Here is a 21,196-nt window from a genome sequence, read left to right as displayed (position 1 = left end):
AGTCACTCCCCAGCCTTGCATAGATTTTACATATGGCTGAGAACCCTTTGTTTTCCAGTGTGGTTCCCCTCCTCCCCCAGTGGAAAAATACTGGTATTCTATCATGGAGTCCAGTACCAGGTGATATGATCACATGACCCTGCAATGTCAAAGCAGCCATGAATCAGAGTTTGTTTGTGGCATCCCAGGAAAGCTTCTCAGGAAGGTGGGAGATTAGCATCTTCAAAGACCTATTGTTCTTCCTAATGGCCCACCAGACTGATTGCATTCTGTCTGGTGGGCATCCCCCAGGTGTAAACCCACTTGTAGTTGATACAGAGTCAATATTTCTAACTTCAGATACAGAAATGATACATGCATACAAATAGGATAATCATATTTAGCAAATCATAACCTTTCAAATGATATCTTACATGACTCATCTTAATCGTAAAACAATATTTCTATGAAGACTCTGGTGCGTAGTGTCACAACCAGTATCCCTTTAACTAAAGCTAAATGTGTTGTTTATATTATTTATGAATTCAGACCTCTCTGCCTAGCCTCTTGGATTTAGATTTCTCTCTCCATAGTTCCAAGTGAGAATAATGGACTGACTCACAAATAAATACTGAGAAGTAGGCATCAGCTAGGAGCTTGGCTGCCATGTATCCAAAATACGTTTGTTATCACTGCCAATGTCATCAAGATTTAGCCATAATATTTGACAGTATTGACACTAATTAGTTTGTGTAATACAAACTATAATGTTAGGATTAATAGGGTTACATTATTTCTCACGAATCATTGCCGCTTAATAGTTTTATCCCAACCCGACAATCTAACTAAACTGAAAAATGGAATTTGACTATGTAAAAAATGCATAGGTTAATTTTTCACCCTGCTTGCCTGATACATCAGCGTTAAGACTTTGTGCTGATAGAGCAGTGCAGAGAGGCTTTATTGGGAGCTGAGTATCTGGCCCTCAGTTTCTGACTTTACCATCAGGCCTTAACTCAGCGGAGGTCAGAGGGAGCACAACCAGTCTGATAGAGAAGAAACATGCAGTAGAACCTCAGAGTTACAAACACCAGTTGCAAAGTGACCAGTCAACTACACACCTCATTTGGAACTGGAAGTACACAATCAGACAGTAGCAGAGACCAAAAAAAATAAAGCAAATACAGTGCAGTAATGTGATAAACATAAACTACTAAAAAAAGGGAAAGCAGCATTTTCCTTCTGCATAGTAAAGTTTCAAAGCTGTATTAAGTCAATGTTCAGTTGTAAACTTAGAACAACCATAATGTTTTGTTCAGAGTTGAGTTACGAACAACCTACATTCCGGAGGTGTCTGTAACTCTGAGGTTATACTGTAGCTGGTCAACCTAGGAAAAAGGCAGAGGACAGGGCAGGAGATGGACAAAGACATTCCACATTCACAGTAGAAGCAGGATGGTCCCTCATCATAAAAATCCTGAGCATGTTTGTAGGATTTCTTTTTAAAGTCTGACATTGATTTCTTATTTTATCTCATAGAGCACAAGGAAACATTAATGCCACAGTGATACTGTGATCCCCAATAAAACAACAATCTAATAATAATAAATAACAAAATACTAAAACCACCACACACATACAGAGGCAGGAAAATAGACTCTTATCCAAGCTGTGCTTTTAGGGATCCTTTCAGACAAATTGTGTCCAGACCAGAGAGCTGAACAAACAGCCTCCATCTGTCTCAAAGAGCTATAACTGGATTTTTTTTACCTGAGAGCCTTTACCTCCTTTGACCCTGAAACAGCTGAGACTGGTTAACTCCTTACAAGTCACTTGGTCTCAGTTAGTTAAAACCTTTCCACTTCCTCTTTAACATAAACATTTTGTTAAGACAAGCACTTTTAAAAGTGAGATAACTCCAGTAAGAGGTAGAAGTAACCATGCCATCATAGGAATTATGAGTTTACATACAATTCCTTCACTATGAAAAAGAGATTAGTTTTGTAAAGCAGAAGTATCTGCTAGCCCACTCTCATCATTCTTTTTTGTCATTAGTGATGCTGCTATAACTAATTAAAAGAATTTACATGTTAACAACTGTAACATTGACTTTATTAGCAGAAAACATGCCCTTCTGTTAGCTTATTTATTTTCCAGGTAACAACTGGTTTATTTGTTGTACAATGTAAGCTTTTGCAAGTACAGAAAAATGGCTTCTCATAGGCTATTTTTAGTAGTGATTACTATAGATTTAGATTACAGTAGATTATGAAGGGATTTTTAGCAGAATTGATACATAGACTAAATTCTACCTTTATTTACTCATAGACTCATAGACTTTAAGGTCAGAAGGGACCAATATGGTCATCTAGTCTGACCTCCCGCATGATGCAGGCCACAAAAGCTGACCCACCCGCTTTCCCTTGAAGTCTTTAAATTAAGTCGCAGAGAATCCTCCAGCCTGCGACCCCTGCCTATGCTGCGGAGGAAGGCGAAAAACCTCCAGGGCCTCTGCCAATCTACCCTGGAGGAAAATTCCTTCCCGACCCCAAATATGGCGATCAGTAGAACCCCGAGCATACAGGCAAGATTCTACAGCCGGACCCTCATTTTACCAGCGATGGCACGTTAATGCCTAATTGACTAAAATCACGTTATCCCATCAAACCATTCCCTCCATAAACTTATCTAGCCTAATCTTGAAGCCAGAGAGGTCTTTCGCCCCCACCGTTTCCCTCGGAAGGCTGTTCCAAAATTTCACCCCTCTGACGGTTAGAAACCTTCGTCTAATTTCAAGCCTAAACTTCCCCACGGCCAGTTTATATCCATTTGTTCTCGTGTCCACATTAGTACTGAACTGAAATAATTCCTCTCCCTCCTTGGTATTTATCCCTTTGATATATTTAAAGAGAGCAATCATATCCCCCCTCAGCCTTCTTTTGGTTAGGCTAAACAAACCGAGCTCCTCAAGTCTCCTTTCATAGGAAAGGTTTTCCATTCCTCGGATCATCCTAGTGGCCCTTCTCTGTACCCGTTCCAGTTTGAGTTCATCCTTTTTAAACATAGGAGACCAGAACTGCACACAGTACTCCAAATGAGGTCTCACCAGCGCCTTGTATAATGGAAGCAGCACCTCCTTGTCCCTACTAGAAATACCTCGCCGAACGCATCCCAAGATCGCATTAGCTTTTTTCACAGCCACGTCACATTGCCGACTCATAGTCATCCTGCGATCAACCAGGACTCCGAGGTCCTTCTCCTCCTCCGTCACTTCCAACCGATGCGTCCCCAGCTTATAACTAAAATTCTTGTTAGTCATCCCTAAATGCATCACCTTACACTTCTCACTATTAAATCTCATCCTATTATTATTACTCCAATTTACAAGGTCATCCAAATCTCCCTGCAGAATATCCCGATCCTTCTCCGAATTGGCAATACCTCCCAACTTTGTGTCATCCGCAAACTTTATCAGCCCACTCCTACATTCGGTTCCGAGGTCAGTAATGAATAGATTAAATAAAATCGGACCCAAAACCGAACCTTGAGGAACCCCACTGGTGACCTCCCTCCAACCTGACAGTTCACCTTTCAGTACTACCCGCTGCAGTCTCCCCTTTAACCAGTTCTTTATCCACCTCTGGATTTACACCTGTGAAGCCACACTGACATATGTAGCATTTTATGGGGTACCTGAGGACAGAATGTATCCCATTCATTAAATGGCAGATGAGAGTTATACATTATTTTTTGTAAGGTTTGAGGACTGGCATGCTTTTACATAGTGCAAAACTCGTATACACTTCAAGCCGAGTTCTTAGTGTTCTTAATGTTCTGCAGTGGAGGTGACATTTTTGTGACCCTCTTATTCAGGAACTGGAGTGGATAGTGTCATCAAGCTTTGCTGTTGGAGACAAGATTTTGCTTTTGGCGTTTATGTTCCCTTGCAGAGTCACAAAGATTTACACTTCCCTGCTTCAGTCCACACTGAAAAACTCTCTTTTGCTCTTGTCTGACCGCTTTCATTGGAAAAAAATCAGCATCTTCCCCCAGGCTCCTGTATTTTTGTCCAAACAACAATTTCCTCTTTCAAACTCCTGATTTTTTGGTCAGTTTCCCATATAATATCTAAACAAATACATTACTACTCTTCTCTCTCTAAAAGGTCAGTCTAAATTCTCTCTTTATGGATGGTATTAAAGTTTATATGCCTGACAGATTTCTGTTGCACACAAACAATCTTTCTCATGGGATTGAAGACCTGGATAATTACTTTATCTCATTCTCTGCTGACCTAATTAGCAAAACCAATTATAAATATGATTTCAGCTACTGGCAAATGTTTCTCCTAATGGTATATATAGTCTGTAAGAGTTTATCCATTCCACACAAATCAGGTAAGAACAGATATCAGTGCTCAGTACTAAATTCTGCTCAGTTACTCTGGTGTAAATCTGGATTTTCTCAGATGATTTATAGGCTACCTGCACACTGGGAGCCAGCTGTGATTCCCAGTTCATGTCGACATACCCACGCTAGCTCTGCTTGAGCTAGCACGCTACAAAGAGCAGTATAGTCAGGGTAGTGGCTCAGGCTAGCCGCCCAGGTACAAACCCACCTGGACCCTCTGGGTTTGTATTTAAGCAGCAAGGCTGAGCTGCCACCCATGCTACCCCAGCTACAGAGATATTTTTAGCATGGGTATCTCTGCAAGCTGGGACTCACACCTCCCGCTCAAAGTGCAGAGGTAGATTAAGAGTTACTCCAGATTTACACATCATGGGAGCAGAATTTGACCTATATTGCATAATCTGAGATTATTTTTTTTTTGAAATCTATAAAATAATGGCGCTTTCTTTTGTTTTATGGTATTTTTAAAAATAAAATATTCAGATTTTTAATGCTACTCATCACATTAAACATTTTATTTATGAATTACCGTTATTTATAACATTTAATACAATAATGAGTATTTTTATTTTTAAGTGAAAATTTCTGATGATTATATAAGTGCTGTTTGATTTATATACTTTTAAAACTAATAAATGTAGTTACCATAATTCTCTCTAAATATGTTTGTGCATATATACATTGTTAGAGTTAAATTATTAAATTTAATTAAATTACATATTTGTTTAATCTTGCCTTTAACCAAATTGCAAAAGTGTCATGAAAGCTTACAAAGCTAGGCTCATGGGACCCCGATCCACCAAGGGACTTAGGCACTGTAATGCTCAGTGTCCCAGTCTCTAATTTTTAGGCCTTAGAAAGTCACAGGAACCACACTGTGATCCACAAGGCCTGAATTAGGCAGCCTGTACAATGAATGGGTAGAGAGTGATGCCTTAGAATGCAATCCTTGAAGCCAGCATGCTAGGAAGCTTCTCGGCTAAGCTAGCCAAGGGGAGATGCTGCCAACAGAGGTGCATCTTAAATCACTCTCCTTTCATGGAGACAGATGCCTAAGTCCAGGCTGCAGGGAGGTACCTATCTCTGCTTGTGATTTATGAACCAGGGGATGCTAGGTGTTCGGCTGCCTAAGTCATGTACAGGGCCCAATCTGGTATATGGGCTCAGCCTCAGAGGCCTCCTGACTCTACACAAAACAGCTGGGGAAGGATGAAAACCTGCCTCATTGCCTTCAGCCCGATGGTTAGTGTACTTATCTAGGATATGGGAGATCCTGCTTCAAGTCCTCTCTCTGCTTGCTGAAGAGAAGGGATTTGAACAGGGATCTGCCACTTCTGAGGTGAGTGTGCTAACCACTGAGGTATGGGGTAGTCGGGGGAGGTGCTCTCAAGCTCTCCTGTTGAAGTTGTTCCACTTTAATAAAATAATCAAATAGTTAACTATTAGTTTGGCCAGAGACAGCATTAGAATGGCTTTCTAGTCAGAGCACTCACCTGAGCAGTGATAGATCCCTGTTCAAATTCCTTCCCCTCAGCAAGTGGGGGGGGGGGAGATTTGAATTAGGGATCTCCTACATCATAGGAGTATATCCTAACCACTAAGCTACAGGTTATGAAGGAGTTTGCCCATGATGGTTTTGTATGGCGTTAGGCTGCCTCTGAGCGTGCTTACCAGATCAGGCCCCACCTGCAACTTAGGCATTCAGCTGCCTATCTTTTCCCTGATTTGTGAATCTGTCTGGGACTCAGGCAGGAGATAGGCATCTGAGCCTAGAGTGGCACAGCAGTGTGCATGCTCTGAGGCAGAAACAGGCACTTCAGAAACTTTTACTACAAAAACTTAGGCACCAAGTGAATTTAGGGTCTTCAGGTTTAGGCGGCAGCCAAGAGGGAGTTTTGTGGATTGCAGTGGAGCCTAAAAATGGGACTTAGGTGCCTAAGTATCTTTATGGAACCCACCCAAAATTTATTTGTCAATTCTTTACCAAGATGCTCATAACAATCTAATGATATTTTATTCTCCTGTCACACACATTACTTGTTCCAGGCAAGTGGGGGAAAGGTTAGATTAAGATGTTTTCATTCTTACCTTCCTGGAGGAAAATGTGTTGTCCGAAGATAATTTAATTAAGCTAAAATCATTTTATGGTATTTGTGATTTTCTCTCCTGTTCACCTTGTGTTCATTATTGATCTTGTGATATTTCCAGCAATCTCTTTATTTTCTATAATGACCTGATGCACAAATAACATTTCCTATTTATAAAAACAACGAGGAGTCCAGTGGCACCTTAAAGACTAACAGATTTATTTGGGCATAAGCTTTCATGGATAAAAAACCCACTTCTTCAGATGCATGGAGTGAAAATTACAGATACAGGCATAAATATATATTGGCACATGAAGAGAAGGGAGTTACCTTACAAGTGGAGAACCAATGTTGAAGGCCAATTTAGTCAAGGTGGATGTTGTCCATTCCTAATAATTGATGAGGAGGTGTCAATACTAAGAGAGGGAAAATTGCTTTTGTAATGAGCCAGCCACTCCCAGTCCCTATTCAAGCCCCAAATTGATGATGTTAAGTTTGTAAATAAATTGTAGCTCAGCAGTTTCTCCTTGAAGTCTGTTTTTGAAGATTTTTTGTTGAAGAATGGCTACTTTTAAATCTGTTATTGAGTGTCCAGGGAGATTGAAGTGTTCTCCTACTGGCTTTTGTATGTTACCATTCCTGATATCTGATTTGTGTCCATTTATCCTTTTACATAGAGACTGTCCAGTTTGGCCAATGTACGTGGCAGAGGGGCATTGCTGGCACATGATGGCATATATCACATTAGTAGATGTGCAGGTGAATGAGCCTCTGAAGGTGTTGCTGGGTCCTTTGATGGTGTTGCTAGAGTAGTTATGGGGACAGAGAAGGCAACAGGGTTTGTTACAGGGATTGGTTCCTGGGTTAGAGCCCCCTCCCACACCCTGAACATCTCATTCCCTGCCTCACCGCACAGCCCTCACCCCCACACCCCAACCCTCTGCCCCAGCCCTGAGCCCCTCTCATACCCCAACCCCCTCATCCCCAGCTCCGTTGGGTTGTGGGCATCAACAGTTTTCTTCAACTGAGTCGCTAGAAAAAAAGTTTGAAAACCACTACTCTAAAGATAGTGTTATTTATTGTGCTTTGTCAGTCCAGAGTGAATGAGGAAACCAAAAAACACCCATGGGGGGAGAGAGAGAGAGAGAGAGAGAGAGAGGGAAAAAGCAACCAGCTTAATCATGAAAATTATTTATTGCCAGTTAATAGCCATAGGGGAGCCAAACAAACAAAACAGTTATAATATTAAATCTTACTTAAATTTGATTATAAAAGTCAGGTTTAGAAAACTATAACTGATCACACAAGTCAGGGTCAGAAGGGAATACCTAGAGAGAGAGAGAGAGAGAGAGCTGCGTTCTCACCACTTTGTGAAGCTTGAATCCATCGGGGGTCCCAGGTGGTGGTGGTAGCTGAGGGTCAGAGTTCTGGAGACAGGCAGAGCCCTCAGCACAATCAGTCAGGAGAAGATGAAGTCCCAGTGGAACTGATGCAGATTTGGATCCAGGCATCAGAACACTTACTTGAGCATGGGTAGGGGATTTTGTAGTGAAACAACAATGGTTCAAGGGAGAACACTAGATTTGTTTATGTGTAATCTGATGGCTCAAGGAAGTATACCAAAGTTGTTTTGTTCAGGCTAGACAATAGAACTGATCATTCCTGGCTATGGGTGGTGTTCCTTGGAGGGAGCTCACAATGCAATTAGGGAGCTTCACTATTTTGGGTACCAATAAAGGATTTATTACTAGAATTGGTCTGATAACTACTGAGCTGGGTGTGTGCAGGCGTGGGTTCATTAACATCTGGATCAGAGATCTCCCATCATGCAGTGCTTCCCTACTTTTCTGGTCCCAGAGTTCCATGCGGTGCTTGCCTTGGGATCTCTGTTCTCCATTCTGTATGCTAATGGAGATGCCTCCTTGTCCCATGTTCGATTCAAATGAGGCTAGGGGAGTTTCCTTAATCCTGTCACCCTTATCCCAGGGGTTTAGGTGTGTCTCCCACTGCTTTTTCATTGCTTTTGGTAAGTCTTTCTTCTGATCAGTTTTGGTTCAAGCAGAGGCTGGGACGGGGGGAAGGTCTTTTGTGTGTTAGACAGGCTGGGTACTGCGCCCTGGTTCCCCAAGAACACAGAGCTGCTAGATAACACTAAGGAGCCCTGGACACCACGGATATTTGCACCCTCCCCCATTGAAATTTGAAATGCCAACCCTGTCGCAACACCACTCAAATTTGGCCTGTCCACAACATAGATGCTTTATATTCTAGCATTTAACTATTGTTTATGCACAGAAATCTCTGTTAACATTAGAGAGAGCTACTTACGTGGATCTAGTCTGTCTGTAGTTATTCAAAAATATGCCCGCAAAAAGAAATAGACCACTACTTGTGGCAGCAAAGTACTAATGGGTGTTTGTGTAGTAAGTTCATTGTATTGCAGGATTAGTGACAGATGAAAATGGTGTCTATTTTACACATGATGTGAAGGTTTTACAACAAAAAATTTTGCTAAACAACATTCACAGCTGTTTTGTCACCGCTGTCCATTTTCTACTATTCCAGGCTTATATCATTCTATGATATAAGCCTGGAATAAACTAGTAGGCTGAATAAACTAATTAGCCTCTTACAGTTGGTATAGCTACTCCCACTTTTTCATGTTCTCTGTATGTATATATATATATCTTCTTACTATATGTTCCATTCTATGCATCTGATGAAGTGGGCTGTAGCCCACGAAAGCTTATGCTCAAATACATTTGTTAGTCTCTAAGGTGCCACAAGTACTCCTGTTCTTTTTGTGGATACAGACTAACATGGCTGCTACTCTGAAACCTATATTCCTATAACTTTCGTACACTTATTTTGCTGATATGATTAATATTTTACTTTTTCCATATGATCAGACTATGTTTTTCATCTGCAGACTTTTAAAGCTGAGGCGATTTAAGTCCTGAGCATTCAACAGGAAGTGAAATTATTAAAGAAATAGAGTAATGTTAAGGGTGTGACCAAAAGGAGTTGAATTATGTCTCAGGACCAACCATTTAGGCAAAGGGAATGCACAAACCTGCAGGGGGTCAGAATGATTAAATTGCAGTAAGATTTCAATTAGCAGACAGAGTCCCACCTGGAAAATGAATGTCTTCTGATAGTGTTACTTGAAGTTGTATGCAAATAAGGATGCTTTCACTTAACAAGATCCCCTATCCAGTTTCAAAGGAATCTTTTGAAGTATTGCATGTTAACTGGAAGGAAATTGAAATGCTCTTTATCAAGGAGTGCTGAGCTTTGTTAAATATTGGGTGTGAGGTGAATTGTGTAAAAAAGAAATCAGAATAATAGTCTTATTCAAAGGTGCAATTGAGAAATATTGTGGTCAGTATGCTGACCAAAAAGATGGCATTGTGTCTGTATCTTAAGGAAGCTGTTTGTCGCCTGAACTAAAAGGACAACCGGAATTTAAATGGAAGAGGAAATCGAGATAACTGTGTAACATTAATGTATTGACTAATAGCAATCTGATTGTAATGACAAAATAGCTTGGCAGAGGACGCTCATTGTCCAGTGGCGTCTGTGTCAGTAGTACATCAGTTGCGCAGACTAGAGGGCTGGGGTAAGAGTAATTTAGAAAGGTGGTGGCATTGGCTAGGATGGGATTATTAACAGTAGTGGTACTGTGGTAGGAGTAGGCTGAATAAACTAAGTCCAGAAGTGATCTACTGGCTTCTGTATTTGCTAATGGCTTTATTGTCAATTTAGGCACGTCCCTGAGCAAGGAGTGGTGTGTAAAGCGCATCACCTCAGGAGTAGCCTGGAGAGGCATTGTGATTCAGAGACACACCTGTGAATCACAGCTTCTTCTCCCTTGGTGCATTCAGTGGGCTAGATCTTAAACTGCCAATTTACACCAGCTAGACATCTGGTCCAATATTTTCCTAAACAAAAAAGATTAGAGATGGTTTCTGCCGAGGTCTTTCCTTTACAAGCTTATTGATCCCATGGCTACAAGAAATGTGTAACTTTGGTGTTTCATATCGATTCAATAAACATCTTTCCCACATCATGTTGTGCCCTTGCTGCTGTTTTAATTTTCCCAACGAAAGAGAAAAAACCTAAGGGTCAGATTCTGATGTGCTTACTCCTCCCCATTACTCTGCTTTAAATGTGACTAAGGGGTTGTAGCCACAATGGTAGCTAGAAGGGGATTCTCTCTTGGCCTTGTGCACATGGTGGACAGGCTGGAGTATGTGAAGGACCCTGCTACTATTAACAGCAGTCACCACTTCTCTGAGTAAATAGGGACCAAGTAGGAGTCAAATCGGGTCATTTGGACCTTTTGAACTGAAAAAATTTCAGGGAGGTTTTGTGTTTGTCACTTCATTAAGTTTAAAGTTCTTTCACCCACGGGCTTCTTAATTCCCCCTGTAAATTGGTGGTCAAGTTGAATTCTGCATGTCTGTGTGTTCTGGCTAGGCAAAGGGAGCAGAGTAGAAAGGATTAATTTTGTCTCCTTATTCTTTTCCTCTGTCTTCTGAGCAGTTAGTTGATGTGTTTAGATCACAGTCAGCATTTAAGAACAATGTGTAGGCAGTTGGGAAAACCCATGGACTCTCACTAAACACTGACGTTATTTTACTTGTTGCTGCCTTATTTTGTACATTTATCAGAGCACTGTGGATGCTTATGTACTGGGTTACACAAGTAATCCTGAAAACATGAGATAATGGTTTTAATTCTAATGGTCAAGTGAGATGTTGAGGATTAAGTACTCTGGTTCCATGTAATCAATGGCTAGAGTATTTTGATATTTTAGGGAAGCTATTTTGTTTTTTTTAATTAAACAATGGCTCAGGGCTAAATTGGGGGGTCAGATACATTTCCTGGTTTTTCTTCCTCCTGGAGATTTTATTGAGCTTTTAGTTGTTATTAAGAACATTAAACAGTGATATTTTTTCCTAAAAAAAAATGATTTATTTTATTTACAGTATTAAGAATGCGGGATTGCCAGGTGATAGCTGAAATATTTAAAATTGATCATAGATATTATGAACTTAAAATAAAACTACCCATAGGACAAATATTTGCTTTTCAGATGACTACATGCAAAATCACCCAGTGGTCTGGGAACTTCTTGTGTTCATCTTGATATATAATATAATCTGATAGTTTATAATAATTAGTATACAACATTTTTCTAGACCTGCATATCATTAAGCCACATTTGTAAAATAATTTTTGCCTAGTAGTACAGAATTATGCCTGGCTTATTGCTATGTGATAATATAAGGAAAGTTCTTGTGTCCCACCACAAAATATATGTATCAGGCTCAGAAATCAGTATGCCATGGGTGCCTTAAATCTGAATTTCCCAAATTTAAGTCAGAACATTAGTGTTCTAGTAGCATACTAGTCTGTATTTTAATATCAGCCTTTTTTGTGCTTCCAAAAAATGAGTTGTATGGTGGCTTATGAATACTCTTATACTTCATAATCCCACATTGATTTACAATATAATGACTCGTACACTGTTAGAGCTACATGTTGTTGTTTTGTCTATTATCCACAATCTATTGTGAGAAGTAGAATTTCTGAATTAAAATATTTTGTAAAAACTCATTTCTGAATCTGGAACACCATGGTCACTAGCTGAACTGCAACAAATTACTACTGGCACTGATGGATAAATGGTAGTTAGTGGGGCTCAATGGGTTATAATTTTCCATAATATTTAAAATTGTTAGAGCTTATTTAATATTTTTCAATATATATTATTTACTGTTAGGGGTTTTTTTTAAAGGAAGTAATTTACAAATGTAAACCCAAGCCTAATAAAAGGGTCAATCATTCATTTCAGGCACAGCCCTGTATTTAGAGGAATGTGGAGGTCTCCACATATCTGCCTTTACCCCCCTTCTCTTCTGTTTTTTGGAGACATAGTCATGGCCTACCCTACCTCCTGCCCCTTTGGGGTGTCAGGCATCCAAAGGGCACATGCAGAGAGCAGTCCCTTTAGTGTAGGAAGCACAGGGACTGCTATGGAGCCCATTGCTGTGCCTTTCATCTTCACTTCAACCCCTGTGCAACCATGAAGCAGCAGGGAATAATCTGGCCCTAAGAAAATTAGCCCGAACGAAAGCCCCAGATCCTAACACACACACACAGTTTTGTGGGAGCTCAGATCCAGGTCCAGTGTAATCCCTCACCCAAACTACCCTAACTTTGTTTCAAACTTTGCAACTTCGGCTCACCACTAGTTAACACTCAAATGTCATGTTATTTCTCACATGTAAAAAAAAAAAAAAAAAGCCAAATGATATACTTCCTCAATGTACTATTGATCAGTCTGCTCTGCTTACCCTTAACTACCTCCTTATTTTTTATTTATAGACTGGCCTTATTGTTGCCTGTTACCAAGGTTTTGTGGATATTGTAATAGCCTTAGCACAGTGCCCTCATGTTGATGTAAACTGGCAGGACAATGAAGGGAACACGGCTCTAATTACAGCTGCGCAGGCAGGTAAGGTTCTTTCTCTGTTTCACCTTTATGTATCAGGTTTATGGTGGTGTGTTTGTCATGGCCATTGCTTTTGGGACAAAAACTGTGACTCTTAGGGATTTTTTCCCACAACGGCGTGTGGAATTTATAAACCCAGCCAGTCTACACCAAAGCAAAGGTCTCATGAATCTTTTATAAGTTCAATATATATAGATAACAAATTCAAACTATATCTTTTGTAGTGCAGTACGGGAGAGTAACCTGGGCTTATCAATGGGTCTAAGCCATTAATTATTAACAGATGGTTTTAATTATTTTAACTTCAAAATAAATGAAATTTTGTTCAAAAATGTGATCCTGTGACTTTTTTATTTTGTTTTTTCCTTTTGAATTTTCTGTTTTTCTTCCACGATAAACAACTAGTCATAATTATGTTAATACAGTATATTATGTAGCTGCAGTGTGTTCATAACTATAGCTTTCTTTCACATACCTTGCACATATCTTGATGGCCTGTGGTCATTGCTGAATATTGGAAAGAAAGTTAAGGAGCTATGTGACAACTCGGAAGTATTTTAACTGCAAATATGTTATTTAGTCATTCCCTATTAAGGACAAGGAATCTAATCAGATATTGTGGGCCTGATTCAGCATTCACTAATACTGGTTTTATACCAGGGTAACTACATTGACTTCAGTGGAGCTACTCCTAATTTACACTGGAGTGAGAGAGAAATCAAAGAATCACTCTGCATGTTTTATCCCACCCAGAGACAAATGTGTGTTTATTTCTAGCATGAATATACTCATAAAAAACTAACTGTTGATTATTGTTAAAAACTAAAATACTGTGCCTTAATTTTAAAGACTGCTGTAGTCCTGTACTGTAAGTGGATACAAAATGCTGAAGTGACTCAGAAAAGAGAGGTGACAAATATGATTAGGATCTGTATCTACAGGCCAAATACAGACTCTTTTTGTCTGTGGTATGGAGCCCAAAACAGCTCTGCAGCCCTACCAGGCTCTGCAGCTATGCTCATCTAAGCAAATTGTCTAGCTTGGTCCTCAGAGGCAATCATGTAACAGCTAAGTGGATGCCCAACCTTCTCCCCGCCCCAGGCATGGAATCCATGATGTACTTACTGTATTTATTTATTTCAAGTGTTTTAGCCGTGCTGGTCCCAGGATGTTAGAGAGACAAGATAGGTGAGGTAGTATCTTTTATTGGACCAACTTCTATTGGTGAAAGAGACAAACTTTCGAACTTACACAGAGCTCTTCTTCAAGTCTGGAAAAGGTACTCAGAGTATCACGGCTAAATACAAGGTGGAACAGATAAGGAGGTAACACACATTGCAAGAGACCATTCAAGGTGAAGTGCGCAGTTAACCCCTCTACATAGAACAAAGGAGGGCTAGGCCATGTCTACACTACCACTTAGGTTGGCAAAACTTATGTCGCTCAGGGGTGTGAAAAAAGATACCCCTGAGTGACATACATTTTACAGGCATAAGTGGCAGTGTGCACAGCGCTATGTCAGCGGGAGAGCTTCTCCCACTGACATAGCTACCACCACTCATTGAGGTGGTTTTATTATGTCAGCATAGAGTGGCTACACCAGCAATCTTACAGTGACACAGCTGCTAGAGTAGAGATGACCATAGTGGGTTACAGATTGTTGTAATGGGCCAAACATTCAGTGTCTTTATTAAGTCCATGATTTTTGGTGTCTAGCAGAGTTATGAATTTAAGCTTAGTGGATCATAGTGTTGTTCCTGTGATTTTTCTATATGTCTAAAAGTTAGGTACCATGAAGCTCAGGGTCACAACACCTATGTCCTTTTGTCGATCTAAGCCTTAGTATCTCTGACTGGCAGGGAGTGTGAGGTTCTGCAACTTTGAATTTATAGAGGAACTGAAGGAATGTAATAATTAGCAACAATTAGCTTGATATACATACATACAGCCAGAGCTATCCCGTCCATAGGACAGACTGGGGCAACTGCCCTGGGCCCCGTGCTTTGGGATGCGGGGTCCAGGGTGGCCTGGGGGGTTAGCAGGGGGCCTAGCACCAGTAGCAGCGAGCAACCCAGGCTCAGCCCATCCCGCTCTGCCCCCCAGCTCCTGGGGAGGGGGCAGAAGCCGGAAAGAGGCGGGGTGGAGGTTTGGGGGAAGGGGTGGAATGCAGGCAGGGAGGGGGCGGGGCATGGGTGGGAAGAGGCAGGATGAGGCAGGGGCTGAAAGGGGGAGGGGCAGGGCTTGAGGAAAGGGATGGAGAGGGGGCGGGGCCTGGGACGGAGGGGGTGGGTTGTCCCAGGTGGCCCTGCATACAGCATACATTTAGTGTTACATTTAATGGACAGCATCAGACAAGTGGTCCAGCTGTGGTAGTCGAGTCCCTTTTAAAAGCTGTTGTTTAAAAAAGAAAATTATATAGTTTAATGATACATTTCTATGCCCTAGTTACCGCAAAATTTGTTTGGCAGCTAACTGGACATGCGTAAACATTATTTATTTAGCAATAAAAACTCGTATTATCTTTGCTGCTAGTAAATATTTGGCTTTACCTGAGAATTTTTTTTTGTATTATTCTGAAAAAGGAAATGATGGATTATTTGCTACTTAAGAAATCACTTGGAGGTAGTAATTATAAAATGTTTAAGTTTTTTCAGAATTGTCTTATTTATAGCAAGGTAATCTCTGTAGCTTTCTGAATAGAATCAGGAGATCTCATATGCTCTGTAACCTGCTTTCTTTTATCTGCTTCTGATGTATATTTGGCTCATAAAAGGTTTAGAGTTAAGGCTGGCTCTTTTCTGACCTTTATACCTAATTATAATGAGCTCAGAATTAATCTACAGTGCTGACATTGTCTCGACAGACATTGACTTGACACTGTCTCTCAGTATTTTATATTGATCCCAAAAGCAATTGAGACTGACTGTAGTCAGCAGAAGCTTATACAAGCTTATAAATATTTGTTTTTACTTATTTTCCCCTTTGTAATCCTGAGCCAGCGTGTTGATACCAGTTATTTAATACATTATTACAAGATACTGTTGTGTTAATACAGATTATCATGTGGTTAACATCGCAATCAGTGGAGTTAACATGGAATATAGTTGCTACTTAATTCTAAGTAGTAGCCTAGAGCAATATACTGTAGACTGCTGAAGTATATGTTTTATGTGGTTTTTCTTTAATTTTCAAGTATATTGTAAATAACCTTTTCTAATACAATATTTTTAAACTTTAGAATGATCTTCTCTCATGTCTTCTGTTTTTCTTATTTGGTTAGGCCATGTCTACACTACAAAATTAAGTCGACCTAACTTCCGTCGGCATAGAACCACTGCAAGTAATTACATTGCTTGTGCATGTCTACAGTTCGCTCCTTCCATTAGTGGTGCACATCTTCACCAGGAGAACTTGTATCGATTGTACTGTTAGTGTGGGGCATTGTGGGATAGCTCCTGAAAGCCAGTAACATTTGACGTGAGCAATGCAGTGTTTACACTGACACGCCGTCGACCTAACTACATCGACCTTGACTCTATGCTGCTTGTGGAGGTGGAGTTATTAAGTTGGTGTAGCAGGGCAGTTACATCGGCGGGACTGAAATTTAAGTGTAGACAGTTCTATAGTTAGGTCGACGTAAGCTGCCTTGTGTCCACCTAACTCTGTAGTGTAGACCAGACTTTAGTTACTTCCTTTCCTCCCCCCATCCCCCGCCCCCCATAACTTGCAGTTACTACTTTCTTGCAACTTTTGGTTGGTTTCCTCCCCCACCCCAAAGTTCCTCTCATTAGCTTTCCATACTGATTGGGTAGACTGGCCCACCATTGAAATCAATACATTTGTCAAACTGAACCTAGTTGTCCAGTTATTTGTGGTGAACTGTAATTTGCTACTAAAGACCTAAAGATGCATCTCTTTACTATGATGTGTGTAATTATACACACACACACACACACACACACACAATAACTGCATTGAAAAATGGAACACCTGTCACTCCCCACAGCTGTGGAGAGCCCATTCCCCAAGACCACTCTTTCCCTTTGGTTTCTGGGCTGTTGCTGCTGCTAGGTTGGCCCCTCCTCAGCTAGCCTGGCAGTACCAGTGATACCTGCCAGCTCCTGGTTATTGTGGTGATACATAACTGCCAGGGGCAGCTCCATGTATGAGCTTTTGTGAATTATTTAAGGAGTTTATTTGTAAACAGTTTGCATAAATTATATTCTTTAAAGAAATCATGTGCATTTGGTGCTGGTGAATGGCATCACCTTGATATACAAAGCTCTCTGTCTATCCCACGTACACTGCCTGCCAGCATTCCTCTTTCCTTTATCTGGGGCAATGGGACAGTTGAGTTTCCTTGGCTCATGAAGTTCTTGGCTTCTCCACTGAATCTGCCAATCAGTGCAGAGTGTGCTGGTGAGTTTGTGATGTGAGAGCTGAAACTGAGATCCCCTGAGATATCCTCCTGTAGAGGCCACCAAACATCCACTAGATAGGAATAAATTTTAATCTGTACTGAGCTTGGCCAAATTCAAACCAGGAACCCAGAGATAAAAGGCTCAGTAGCTCACTAGCAGTGCCCTGAAGCATCTAGTCACCCAATAAATGCTGATTTAATAGGGGGTTCGGTAGACACCTTTATTAAATCCAAAAAAGAAAATTTTACTTACTGGTGACTGTTATTCTCTGAGTCCCCTCTGTGGAGGGCCACTTACAGGGTTTGGTGCTCTCTGGTTTGATCTTAAATAACTTTACAAACAGCATGTCCATTGGGTCACATAAGCACCCCCTTCTCCCATGACTTCGATGTTTGAGTCTTCATAGGTGAGTGTATCCCTCCACTGCCTCAGTCCTCTCTTCCACACCATGGAGTCCTAAACTTAGATAAGAAGTCTGAGAAAGAGGGGAAGGTGACAAGGAAATGTGAATGCAAAGAGGCGGCTCTCAAAGAACAACAGTTACCAGTAAGTAACTGACCGTTCTTCTTTGAGGGCCTCCGTGTATTCCCCCACATGGGAGATTAGTGAACAGTATCACCAAAGATGAATGGCAGGCTGAGGAGTTCTATAATTAAATAAATATTGCAGAACTACCTGCCCAAACCTAGCTTCTAAACAGAAGGCCAGGTTTAATGAACTGTGCTTAGTGAAGGTGTGAGCCAAACTCCAAGCGGCTGCTCTGCAAATCTCCCTGCTTTAAATATGCCAGGAAGCAGTACCTGTGGCCATGGTCCGAGTTAGTTCATTGTATTTCTAACTATTATCAGTAATTGATTTTTCCTAACTGCATGGTATTCCCATTTAAAATAATCACTGGAACAAACTCCCAGGCCATTGAAATAGCAATTTTTTAAAAAAAAATAAGTGTAATTATTACACCAAGATCATTGTTGTTTTAATCTGAAATTATTCTTTCATGTGCTATACAGAGTAGTAAATCCACAGTATTTTATTTGTAAGATTATATAAAACAGTTCAAATATATGGCTGAGATGTGCATCCTCAGAAATGCTCTCACAGGGTCTGAATCCAAACAGTACTTGGGTGTAGATAAGGTGGTTCTATGGAATTTCACAGTCTCAGACACATCTTTTGTGTGTAGTTCAGCAAAGGAAACATATAGATGATAAGCAGGCCTGCAGTGTTTAGTGAGGCTGTATGAAGGACTTGTCTATTATATTTTGTAGATTGAGGTTAAAAGAAAACTCTTTGATATGTAGAATTTCAGTGTTATTCTGACACTCTGATCTGAGCATCAGGAGCTGTCAAGATGCTGGCAGCAGAATTGCTTTTAAAACCTCAGATTAGCAAAGGTTTTAGCAGAGAAATGAATTCAGCACACTGAAGTTCATTTGCTTTTTGAAATGTAAGATGTACATCTTTGCAAAGATAGCATCCCGCTCAAGGGTTTTTCTAGATGGACAACCTTGAAATAGTATAGGGAGGGAGCTGTACTTTCCGCTTAGCAATATTGAGAAGCAGCTACAAACTACCCAATTTGGCATGCAAATCACAGGTTTGAAAAATGGCCAGCATGCCTCTGTAACTTGCTTGCCCTTCTCTCAGCATCTCTTCCAGCCAAAGCATTTCTTTTCAGAGACAACATGCCTGTTGTCTAGAATTGTAAATTCATCACAGCCTAAAACAGGTTATGTCTAAAAGATGGTAGAGGGTTTTAAATATACATTTATAAATTCTAAGAGGGGAACAAGATTGAGTCGGTGGGTGTAGTGGGGCAGTGAAGAAAGGATGGGGGTAGGGTTGCTGGGCATCCGGTTTTCGTCCGAACGCCTTGCAAAAAGGGACCGGTGCCGACCAGGCTAGTAAAAGTCAGCCCAGTCGGCGGTGCAGCAGGGGCCCGGGGCTAAGGCAGGCTCCCTGCCTGCCCTAGCTCCATGCAGCTCCCAGAAACGGCCGCCAGGTCCCTGCAGCCCCTACACGCAGGGGCAGCCAGGGAGGCTCTGCATGCTGCCCCTGCCCCGAGGGCCAGCTCCGCAGCTCCTATTGGCCAGGAACCGCGACTAATGGGAGCTGCGGGGGTGGTACCTGTACGCGCGAGGGCGGTACCCAGACCCTCCCTGGCCGCCCATGCACCTAGGGGCTGCAGGGACCTGGCAGCCGCTTCCCGGGAGCCATGGAAAGCGCCGCCTGGACCCCGCACCCCAACCCTCTGCCCCAGCCCAGAGTCCCCTCCAGCATCCAAACTCCCTCCCAGAGCCTGCACTGCCCCAACGCCCCAACACCCTGCCCTAGCCCCTTCCTGCACCCCAAACCCCTCATACCCAGCCCCATCATGGAGCCCACACCTCGAGCCGGAGCCCTCACCCCTTCCTGCACTCTGAACCCCTTGGCCCCAGCCCAAAGCCCGTACCCCCAGCCCAGAGCCCATACCTTCCCACCCCAACCTTCTGCCCCAGCTCAGAGCCCCTCTCCCGCACCTCAACCCCCTGCCCCAGCCCAGTGAAAGCGAGTGAGGGTGGGGGAGAGTGAGCAATGGAAGGAGGGTGGGATGGAGTGTGCAGGGGTGGGGTCTTGGAGAAGGGCTTCAGAGAAGCGGCAGGACAGGGGTGTTTGGTTTTGTGCGATTAGAAAGTTGGCAACCCTAGATGGGAGATTGAGGGAGATGAAGGTAATAAAAGAATGACAAAAAGAGTGGGGAAGAAATGTGAAATGGTAATGAAGGAGAGATTGTTGTGAAAGGAAAAAAGAAAGTGGGATGAGAGGATAAAAAAATATGGGGAAGAGAAGAAAAAAATAGTTGGAGGAAGAAAAACAATGCAAAAACAGAAGGAAAGAATACTACATAGAGTAAAAGGAAAGAAAGTAATGAATGAATAAAAAATGGAAACAGAAGGGAAAAAAGGGAGGAAGATACAGTACAGTAACTTTTATTTCATAAAGGTTAATTCAACAATAAAATAAAGTAATAATAATACAACTAAAAACTCAGGGTCTGGATGCACAATATTGCTGCTGCTGGATAGCAATTGCTCTAGCCAGACATGAATGATAACAGGTGCTGTTATTCAGTGGGAATCCTTATTTGCTCACTCTTTCAAAACATCTGCTGGATGCCAGTGTGTTATATGGACCAACTACCTATCAATCTGTAACACAGTTATGTAGTAATTGTGGAGTACAGAATTGCACATTAGAATAATTCATTTACATTAATGAGGATGTAAAGACCAATCATACAAAGTATTGAGAATGTTACGGAAGGTGCTGAGCAGCCTCTATTCTGCGGATCTGTCAGGAGGCACTCGATATCTTACAGGACTGGACTCTACATTCGCAGGCACAAATCAATGTTTCAACTATGATGTTTCAAAACAGATTCTCTCCTTTTTTTCTTCTTGATATTACACACATTTTCAGGACAGTGAGTGAGTGACATCATCATAGGTGCTGGAACTAGGGGTGCAGGGGGTGCTGCCACACCCCCTGGCTTGAAGTGGTTTCCATCATATACGGGGCTTACAGTTTGGTTCAATGGATCTCTGCACCCCCACTATACAAATTATTCCAGCACCTCTGGACATCATGCCTGCTTATATGCAGAAATAACAATGCGGCAGCCATAATCCAGTGGTTACGGCCCCGAACTAGAAGTCAGGAGACCTAAATGATGTGTATTCTTGGGGAAAGTCATTCCACCTTCCTGTCTCAGTCCCCACATCTGTAAAATGGAGATAATG

General features: G+C 41.5%; 1 protein-coding gene across 1 annotated transcript in view; it reads left to right on the top strand.

Annotated features, from left to right (window-relative positions):
• The window catches only part of ANKRD33B (ankyrin repeat domain 33B), a 94,609-nt gene that overhangs the window by 52,040 nt on the left and 21,373 nt on the right, over positions 1–21,196 (top strand). The window contains exon 2 of the mRNA XM_065399994.1: positions 12,870–12,999. Coding sequence (XP_065256066.1) covers positions 12,870–12,999 — 130 coding nt within the window. The remainder of the gene's footprint in view (positions 1–12,869; positions 13,000–21,196) is intronic.

The sequence above is a fragment of the Emys orbicularis genome, chromosome 2 (genome assembly GCF_028017835.1).
Source record: "Emys orbicularis isolate rEmyOrb1 chromosome 2, rEmyOrb1.hap1, whole genome shotgun sequence".
Taxonomy (NCBI): domain Eukaryota; kingdom Metazoa; phylum Chordata; order Testudines; family Emydidae; genus Emys; species Emys orbicularis.
The sequence above is the reverse complement of the archived record's forward strand: the minus strand, read 5'-3'. Positions and strand labels throughout refer to the sequence as shown.